Source organism: Orbicella faveolata, unplaced genomic scaffold, assembly GCF_042242905.1.
Source record: "Orbicella faveolata isolate gen_17 unplaced genomic scaffold, um_ofav_v1 contig_15, whole genome shotgun sequence".
Classification (NCBI taxonomy): domain Eukaryota; kingdom Metazoa; phylum Cnidaria; class Anthozoa; order Scleractinia; family Merulinidae; genus Orbicella; species Orbicella faveolata.
Window position 1 is genome coordinate 7719304 of NW_028301542.1, and position 10697 is coordinate 7730000.

Here is a 10697-nt window from a genome sequence, read left to right on the forward strand (position 1 = left end):
TCGTAATGGGTTCGGAGTCAAACTGACGGATAGTTTTTAATGGGACTTCAACGCTTAATTGTTGAAAATGGACTAATTCTCTTGCCCTAGATCTTCGTTCTGTATTTTACAAACCTTGTCATACAGAATACATGCAAGAAATGCCCGTAAATGTAGCTAACCGTATCAGCAGTTGGGTTTTGTTCGATATGTCAAAAAGTCACGTCACTTACGACTTTCCGTAACCCAAAAACATTTTTAATGGTGGACAATCACTTCATCCAGTTGAGCTGAAATTGAACTTCAGTATAGTTTTAGTTCTTAGTGCACCAAACACATAAAGGTCAAAAATCTTAGGCTTGCTCTTCACTCGTTTAGAGTTCGATCGGTATGAGGCTTAATAGACGGTTGAAAGGGATCTTTTTTTGCAAATTGCATTTCTAATCAAATCTAAACGGAGGCTTTAATTGCATCAGTTCCAATTTGCCTGTCCACAAACAGAATTAAAAGCAAAAAAATGTTAGATCAGGGAATGATAAAATTATTTATTTCAGAGGACTGCATTGTCCGTGGAGGAGGCAATTGAAACTCATTGCTACATCAGACTTAAAAGCGAAGTATGGTTCTCCCCATGGAAACGCCAACAGCATGGGGCCATAAGGCCATCTAAAAGCGAACACTGTATTATAACAATTCATACAATTGAAATAGATCACGGAAAGGAAAAAATTATTCATTCATTCTTGAAGCTTGATCCAATGAGAAAGTTTCTGAAAATTGTTCTTGGGACACAAAGATATTTACATAGCCACTACCCGAAGGAAGGTAAAATATTTATGGGCTATAATTTTATGATTGTCTTCTTTGATGCAGCACAACAATACATCGCACTTTTCTATCGCTCAGAAGACGTGAAAAACGAAGAAACTGCCACCGTTTATTCGCAAAAATGACAACGCTTCTACATAATTCTTGCACGCTCTTAACGCCCTAAAGAAAGGCGAAGTATAGTTCTCCCATGGAAACGCCAACGACACGGCGGCTATGAGGCCACCTAAAACTGAGCAAATATTGTAATTTGACAATTCAAACAATTGAAATAGGTCACAGAAAGGAAAAATTATTCATTCTTGCAGCTTGATCCACTGAGAAAGGAGAAGAAAATTGCTCTTGGGACACAAAGATATTTACATAGCCACTATAAGAAGGAAGGTAAAAGACTTTACGAGTTACAATTTCATCTCATAGTTTATAAGATTCTTAACAACGACACAATCGGATGTCCTCGTGGTTGTCTCCTTTGATGCAGCACAACAACACATCGCACATTTTTGGCGCTCAGAAGACAGTAACATGAAGAAACTGCCACCTTTTAGTCGTTAAACTGATAACACCCCAATATAATTTTTACACGCTCTCAACGTCTTATAGAATAAAGCCGCGGGGTCGCTTTGCGTACATTTCATTTTAGTTACGGGTAGCTTGCCACTTCAAGTGGATCCGTCGTACATGTAGTTATATCCAGTTTTCACCCTCGCGCCACTCAGAATTTTTGTTTTTTCGTTTTGTTTAGTTCAACTTACGATGAAAACTTTGATTCTCTTTATCGTGGCCATTTTCCTGGTGTCGGCTGTGAACTCCCGTACTGTCCACGAAGGTAAGAACATTTTAACCAAGTCTCAAACATTCATAACTCTCTGTTGCAATTAACTTTTATTACGCTCTGCAAATGGTTAGGAATGCAACCTGGAAGTTTTAAGAGTATATACACCAAAGCTCAAGTGCTATTAAAACCATCCCTTGTCAATTTTAAGAACACATTGTTTTTATTTTGAACTTTGAAAATATCAATTATCTTTCATACAACGGTACGACTGAAGAGTAGTGTAGAGGTTCTAGCAATTGCGTTAAATGCAAATGCCGAGCAGCCGAGAAAAAGCAAAGGCTCCTTTGACAAAATGTACGGACTAGATTATTTGCTGATTACGGATACAGCTTACTTACAGTTATGCTGATTTGTAATTGTTGCACAGACCCCGGAGAGGAAAAACGAGACGAGGGCCTGCGGACTGATGTCACAAACGAGAAGAGATTGGTCATTCCTGGTCGTCCGCATCCCTGCGACAACTGTTACTGTTCAACTGCTATTCCTCTTAAAGGAATATGTAAGAGCTGCTGTTCGTAGCATATCAAGGTAAGAAAGAGGCAATAACCCCAGTGAATTTTTTTTCCCTACACCAACCGAGGCGTGCTGCTCTCAGTTGCACATGTTTAAGTTTTTCTTCATTTTCAATTTTGGATGCATTCAGGGGAAACTCTCAAAGATACCTGCTGGAAATATGATCGCCCCTACTAGACGGAGTAACAGAATTGCTAAGCACCTTCTGAATTTTTTAACATTTTTAGAAGTTTGGCTAAAAGAATATTGTTAGTCGTTAGAAGGTAAACCGAACGACGTCTGAAATACGGTCACACGTTTTTCACGTCTCTCAGCTTCAAACGATTATTAGATTAATAACGAATAACGTCCACGGTGAACACCAAAGGCATGAACGACGTCTACCATCGATTGCCTGGATGATGATGATAATGATGATGATGATGATGATGATAATAATTTATTCATTGAGGGCCATTTTTATTGAGCTCAATGAAACAGCACAGTTCATTTACTCTATAATTCACTAAAACTAATAAAACTACATAGAAATAGTTTCTAATCACACAGTTTTAAAACCCACCTTGATGTCGTTTTTTTATCTTTCAGACCGCCATCAGAGCACGTGGGGATACAGTTAACTAATTGTTGGCATTCGTGATATAAGAGCATTAAAAAGTTCAATAAAATGTGGCAGGTTGACTTCCCTTAGTTGACAGTTGAGTTCAATTTCGTTCGCGCGCATTTACCCTCCTCACTTGACACTAATGACGCAATTCCACGAGGATTGTGCTAGCTAAACCTGATTTCTATTAGTCAATATACAGAGTACTCCCTACCTTACCCAAGAGACCACAAAACATTTCCTAGACGGTAGCATACGAGTGAATAGAAATGCTTTTTAGTACAAGAACAAGAATCCATACAAATTCGTCTCAGCCCAAGCACAACAGAGCATTAGACCTCTTCGTAACATGGCGAGCAAATATAACCATACGAAGCTATTCAAACTCTTTGTAAACTAAGTCTAATACTAGTCTTGTAAACTACTATGAATATATGAAATTCATATGTTTGAGATGCGGATCAAGAAAAGATGTGAATGATCATCGCAGTTACGAACACTACTTTAGTAAAGCCTGAAAAAAATTAGGCTTGTACGGTACCGTCAAACCCACGACCGTCTGTGATGCTGGTCCAGTGCTCTCTCAACAAAATAGCAAGTCAGTTGGTAGCTGGCCACTTACAGGTTTGCTAGAACCGGCGAAATGGCCAGCTCCCGGTTGACAGTTGTTTGTTTGTTTGTTTGTTTGTTTGTTTGTTTGTTTGTTTCAAGTTGTCATCTCTCTTCTGCTTAAGTAATATTCATAACTGCGACGAACTTTCACATCTTCAAAGTCTGATAAGGCAGTCACAGAAAAGCTCAATTCAAAACCTTTAAAGTGTCAGTACAACCACAACAACAATGTTCCTTAAGAGTATGCTTTCATTCGCTTTGTTAGGAACATTATATTTCTCTGAATTTGTGCAATCTTGGGTCGCTAAGACAATCTAGGCATTCGTATCGATAATCTGCAGTTAGAGCACGGGGGAAAACAGGAGGTATTCTGAAGGCCAGAAATTGTATCAGTTTCCGATCAAAAGCGATTGTTTGAGATACTAATTGGTACTCAAATACCATTCTATCTTCCTTCAGTCCGATAGTCTCTTTGTCATAAATACAATTACTCATGCGCGCTAATCGATCACAGTGGCCGGTTTCACAGAAAAACAACAAACCTCTGTTAGCCTCTGTGTTGAACGGCGCTACCATTATGCTCACGAACTTACAACTCAAGTTTAAAATTTGGACAAGCTATATATTAATCAAAGCCCCTTTCAATCAAAATCATGGAAAAGCTAATTGATTTACTGTACAAGAATTCCGAAGATTTAATGAAACGAAGAAAATTAAGTGACATTCTGCTGACTCCTTGGTTGTGTTTGCCATATTTTTCCCCTTCAATTACTCACGTATTTTAGCTACCTTGAAGCAACGGCTACCCGAGATTAACGCGTCCACCGAAAGTATAATGGCTATCTGAAATTAGCGACTGCACGGAAAGTTGCGGCCTCTTAGGCCTTCTGATTTTGAAAGTAACGGTGGAAGCTACTTTAGGAGAGCTAAAGGTCGGAAAAGCACGGCAGTTTTGTAAACCTTACGGAACATAATATACCACGAAACGCGTGGATTTCCTTGTTTTTATCCTGTAACATATCATCAAGGGAAACGTTTCTCAGTTGCGCTTGAAAAAAAAAACATATGAAAAGGAGGCCGCGCTTAATATAATTGTTAATACAATACAGTGCAAAGGTCAGTCTTCTTATCGCGTGTCGTTTATAAAATACCACTTAAACTGAGCGTTTCTCGACCTATGTGGGACGTTTTGACAACGACGGCGGCGACGGAGACGGCATCAAGAGGGTTCGTCGCGGAACAACACCGGCCTTTAGCGAGTGGAAAAATCGATTTGCACGTGGGTTACAATCTTCGTGCATTTCTTTGGGAAGAACGTAAGCACAAGCCGTTAAAATAAATTTCATCCCTCTTCTCTTTGTAAACTTCAAAGACGTTGCTACCAGTGTAGCTCCTAGATCGTTCGCACACAGTTTCCAAGCTCAACACGTTAGGGTGATGGCGAAACAGTTACAGTACTCCTAGTTTATTTATTAAAAAAAAAAAAAAATGTTTCAATATAAATTTCATCTCTTCCGATTTCCTCTAATGTGTAATAAGACCTAGAGGATGCTTCCCGTAATCAGCCTAGCGTAGTGATACACCCTTATACCATTTGTACTGACACCCAGTATAACAAAATACTCGTCCAACAATGGTTGGACCAGTATGACTAAGTAAACCATTTTTGAACCCTCTGTTTCATCGATGTTGACCAGTACATCGCGTGCGTAGTGTTTGCTACGAGAACACTGTAAATTACACAATTTGTCGAATTCTACTTCCAAGTTTTTGTTCGCAAAGAAGCCTATATGACGGCAGTCAACTTGTCATTCCACCCAAAATAACGTAGACTTTTGAGAAGAACAGCAATATAGATATGAAAGAAACCTGGATTAGACCTCCCTCGGAATCATCACTTTTTCACTTTTTGTGGAGGCTGAGACTAAACCAACAAACTAGTGATAGCAGCTGCCAGGTATGACTGCGACCTCATGGCTTACCTGTATGTTCTACTCCATGAAATTATCCGATACGCAGAATGCAAGGCGTATTACCATATGATCACAACCACAGCATTTTTAGCGCTGACACAGATCAAAACAAGTTGAAATTTGCATTTATTTGACATTTTCGTCACACGAAGTAAACCACTTCAATGCATAGCTATATTTTTTTATTTTTTTTTTATTTTTTTTTTTAATATTAAACTCGCAAGGAACGGACACGATTTCTTTAGCGTCGTCAATCTGTAGCAATAATTGCATAAATTGTCATTTAGGACTAGCAATGTTCAGTGATGTTAGTAATGCTCATTTAATGGATATGAGAAAAAAAGTATTTTCTGAGTCCATGAACGACGTTACATCCACAATCTTGTCTACAACGCTTAGACACTCTAGCCACAGGACTACCGAGGGTCTAGTGGATAGCTCGGTCGGTGATCATGACTAGCGTACGGACATGCCTACACACATCGTGAACCCGGGGCAAAACGTAGGATAAAACTGAAGCTGTGGAAAACAATGATTCTCACTATTATATCTAAAGGAATCAGGGAAGTTTTTTATATCTGTGTTTGGCAGAGTCGTCTTGTCCTGATACCCCTCCAATTATACATGGTGCGTCTATAACCTGTTAAAAGAAAACAATAGAGCGTTGTCATTGTCACGCAATAAAAGAATAAAATCAAAAATCATTCAGTGGATTAAGTCAAGAAATTGTGATATTACAGGAGATAAATAAAGAAGACAGTTCTCTAAGTTTAAGGAGTGTACGTTTGCCCAAAGTTGAGATATTCGTCGAAGTGTTCCGCGCAAATTTACAGAGCGTAGTATGGAGCCGCCATGTTGGTGTTTCTCTGCGGTACACCAATATGGAGGCCGGAAAATAGTGTTCACTTCTGGAACCTACTTTGGTTATCTGGGGCAATGATTATCTTCACTGAACAAATAGACATTTAAATAAGCACTTTTCCAAACACGACAACGACTTAAATGGCGTAAAAAAACGAGATAAATACATATTTTTCGGCAAACGCGATCGTAGCATTATTTGACGCACCGCCATAACTTCGAAATTCAACATGCGCTGGTTTCCAAACGAAGGGCGCTACTGAGTTGGAAAGTTGTAAACAGGGATGTCAGTCGTTTCGCCTACATCGAAGTCGTTTCGGCTACACGGCCAAAGTTGTTTCGCCTACACGATCTGAGTCGATTCGCCTACATCAAAGTCGTTTTGCCTACACTTAAGTCGCAATATTTTGCGAAACGACTGGTTATATAGCTTTAGTACCTCTTATGCCTGATGAGGATAAAAACTTTGGTGGCTCTTTAGTTTGGATTTAAGAATTTGATGACGTCACCTGAAAACGATCTATAAATAGATGTTATTCACCGGCTGGGAGGTCCGCAAAGGGAAAAACTGTGCCCGAGGCCTTCAGTACGGGCCTAGGCCGCAGACCGAGGGACGTACTCAAGGTCGAGGGCACAACTTTTCCATATACGACCTAAGCCGGTGAATAACGTTTCATTTTTCTCTTCTTTTTTCTTTCTGAAAATGAACATGTCAAACTGGTTTGCAAAAAGTGCTTCTACACGCTCTATGTCGCAGCGTCACAGTTGAAATTTAACTCGTAACTGAAAAAAAAGCGCTCTGTTTGCAAATGTCTGAGAAAAAATGATAGATCAACGATAAAACAGAACTTCAAATATCTCTTAGATCAATAAATATAAAAAGCAAACAGTGATATTTCATAGCAAATACAGAGAAATAAACCAAACAAACCAAACAATGATGTTTGAAATTTTTTTTAGAAACAAGCGAATGATGTTCTACGTATACTTTGTCCTGTTGAAAATGAAATCATACTTTCAAATTCAGTTTCAACGAAAGTTCTTAAAACACGAGAAACATTTAGTGAAAAATACTCAAACATCTCAGTCTCTGCCTTCATACTGATCTTATTATTTCAATTATTTATCTTTTTTCGCCGTTACGTCCTTCACAAATCAGTGCTTAGAAAGAAAATTACACAAGAAAAACTTGTTGATGTTAGTTGATGCAAACTCCACATCGTTGCGAATGAAGCAAAATAGAACGAGATTAGAAAATAGAACTCTAAAGAAAATAACTGATGTCAAACGAAACACTGAGCTCAAAGGACTGTTCTGCGGCTCAGTCGTTTTAAATCAATTAAGTTAAACAGCATGTCAACAGGTCAAGAAAAATATCTCGAAAAACCACAGCGTTGCAATGAGTTTGTTTGCCTATTTTAGCTACGAAACCGTATATTCTAAAATGAGGCAACATACAAGGAGATTACAAAATAGAACTTTAAAGGAAATAAACGGATGTCAACCGAAAACTGAGCTCAAAACACTGCTCGCAGTAAGTTGTTTAAAGTTAAACGGTATGTCAACGGTTCAACAAAAACAACAACTAGAAAAGCAGGAAACCAGCAAAGTGTTGTTAGCAACATTAATTGAATACTCGACTTCTCGGAGAATAATTAGGCCTTTTATTCCATTACTGATGTCTTCCTCCGCTTTGCAACGTTTAGTAAGCCGAAAATTGCATTTTAAGATGGAAAATATAACGTTTCCTCGCGCCATAGTACAAAAAACTACTTCAAGATTTCTCGCGAATTTCGGACCGGGCAAGCCGTTCCTGGTGTGGGAAAAAGCTGGACCGGCCAAGAGTGCCGGCGTTATCAGCCAATCAGATTCAAGGACTTAGGATTCTGGCCCGCTGTGATGCTTCAGAAAAAAATAATATTGCTTATTTTCTTAGATGAAAGTCAAGACCCCTGCCCTTGAGGGCATACGCGGTGGATTAGAGTCAACTTTGACTTTTATCATTTGGCTTTCCGATATAGATTTTCTGGAAAAGGATTCATGTGCTATTTCTACTTCTTACGTTTAAGTCGAATGTTGGCCTCATCAGACAGCAAACTTTCCCTGAACCACACTCAAGGTCGTCATCAATTTTAGCGAAGCCGTGTGGACACGACTCACCGGGGAGACAAGAGGCCCAGTCTGTGTCCGCTACCACGTTTGAACAAGAACCTGATACTTGATGGTCTACAATACAAACGAAAAAGAACGATGTTATAGTTAGATACAGAAAGTGCAACGCACACTAATATGGGTTGAGCACGACGTAACACGTACCAATCCGGCACCTTAAACTCGTCAAACAGTATGTCACTAGATAAAATACGCCTACGCCGCCGGAAACTGGGAAACATTTAACAATAATCCTGTGAAATTCCGCGGAATATCGTCTGATACTTAGCCCACGAGGCCGTAGGTCGAGTCGGTTAAAATCATGGGATATTCCATAAGATTGAGCAGGATCATTTTTTTTTACATACGTCACAAATCACGGTTTACTCAGTTTGTTGCAGAAAAGCCGCAAAACCTGAGCGCGCTATGACCATATTTGCACATAGTCACGATCTGTTGAATAATAAATTTTATAATCCATCAAATATTTTCGCTCGCGCGCGATTTGTCTAAACACGTCACGTGACCGAATATTCCCCAGCTAAAACTGGGGAATATCCGAGAATACTCCCCAATTTTCAGAATTACGCGTGTTGCGAAAAAGATTGGAAGGATAATAAACACAACAGCCTCCATTTGGCGCGAAAATATGCCCGGATATTAGCTGGTGGACATTATTTGTTCCGCGAATCCCGCAGTTTTCACGTGAGCTCGCCTCTCGGGGATGTAACTCGTTTTCTGCCAAAAGGGCTGTATACATATTCATGTTGTAGACACGATCCCATTACAGCGGATGGTATATTGGAGGACAATGCTTGCAGCTAAGATTTCTCTTTTGCCAAGCGGGATGGTATACCGAGAAGGGACAAGGTGAAGATTAGCTTTGGTGTTTGATACCAAAGAGCAGAGAAAGTAATCTCGGGGGTGTTCAGTATGGGCAGTCTTGACATGCATCTGACGACTGCATGAAGGCTGGGCAATTGCCGAGGATGATTGGATGACAACCCGTCTTCAAAGAAGTCTCAGTTGGTTGCAGAAACCAACAGTTAATAGGTTGGAGGAGGAAGAGTGGACAAGATTCTGAGGGAGAGAAAGTGCCACTGAGGAATAGGAACTGATCCAAGTTGATAGATTTTTGTCCCAAATGGCTCCCTCATGTCGTAGTTACCTATTTCCGCCCTGTTAGATTGGTTATGAGCTGTAATGGTAATTGCCCTCTGACAGCTGAGATCATAACTGTTCTTCGCGGTCACAACAACAACCTCCGTGTTCAATTCATTTCGATATTTTCTGCCAGTTTTTGAGACAATTTAACTGACGATGCCAATGCCACTCAAGAAATGACTGCTTTAAAAACGTAGATTAGCGGGTTCTCTTTTCAATATGCTCTTGTTCTCTTTGGTTACATTTGGTACCTTAGTAGCTCGGCGATAGTCACCATCTAATTCTCTATCTAATGTAATCGGACCTAAAATGTAATCTACACATGTAAGCTTAGGAACGGGACGCTTCAAGAGCAATTGAAAAACTTTACGGGCGTTATGATAACCATTGGCGTGGTCGTTTTACTAACTAACAAGCCAAAAAAATAAGCTTTTGCTATTTCATGGCCCTGCAAATTAAGTTTGCACATTCATGAAACTTTTCCAAACTGAAAATACCAATGGGGCGTTTAAGCCGCAAAACATTCTTTCAAGTGCAGAAATGAAGCAGAGTATGTAATTGTAGAATTTTTTTTTTTTGGGGGGGGGGGGGGGGGATAAGTGTATTTTGTATGTCAGATACGGTCCTCCTGATTCATTTAATTCAAACGAGAGGTTTGTTGAACAAAAAGGAAATTAACTCACCAGAAGTTAACACAACAATCACTAGCAAAGTCGAGATCACCGTCTTCATTGTGCCGTTATTGATTCTGCAATTAGGCGAAGGAAATTTGTGACAATATGTCAGAAACTGCTGAGAACGCTCATTATTTGCTGAGCGAACATTGTGATAGGAAGGAACTTGGCAGAGAATGGGATAGAATTTTTCGAGCGCTTAAGGCGCGCCTAAATCTCTTGATTATTCAATGCGTTTTGTTATCGAGATATAGTTTCTGAACTCTGCATCCGATGAGCCGAGTCTTTCTGGCATCGAGAAATATTATATGACGACCAAAGGTTACCTGATTTCTTTAGTGCTTGTGGCGCTTAAAATTCCCGAGAATTATAGAAAACTGTCCGAGGGATAAATTTTCGCTACATTTTGGTAAAACTGGGTGTTACAAACGTGAGGAAAGGGCTAGAACGTCCAATACAGGGGGGTATATATTTTGTCGCCAAATACCCTTACAAAAACA

At 39.6% G+C, this 10697-nt stretch overlaps 1 protein-coding gene and 1 long non-coding RNA gene across 3 annotated transcripts in view; one reads left to right on the forward strand and one right to left on the reverse strand.

Moving 5' to 3' along the window:
• The first annotated feature begins 920 nt into the window (after positions 1–920).
• LOC110052053 (uncharacterized) lies at positions 921–2848 on the forward strand. Its single transcript, XR_016206781.1, has 4 exons — positions 921–1191; positions 1553–1636; positions 2013–2173; positions 2747–2848. It is a non-coding gene; the product is annotated as an uncharacterized LOC110052053 (long non-coding RNA).
• Positions 2849–5522: 2674 nt separating this feature from the next.
• The window catches only part of LOC149113355 (uncharacterized), a 5789-nt gene continuing 614 nt past the window's right edge, over positions 5523–10697 (reverse strand). For both annotated transcript variants that reach the window (XM_089288260.1, XM_089288261.1), the window contains exons 2-4: positions 10207–10271; positions 8271–8434; positions 5523–5987 (exon numbers count right to left, since the gene is read on the reverse strand). In XM_089288260.1, the coding sequence (XP_089144386.1) occupies positions 5907–5987; positions 8271–8434; positions 10207–10255 (294 nt within the window). In that variant the 5' untranslated portion in view covers positions 10256–10271 and the 3' untranslated portion in view covers positions 5523–5906. The remainder of the gene's footprint in view (positions 5988–8270; positions 8435–10206; positions 10272–10697) is intronic.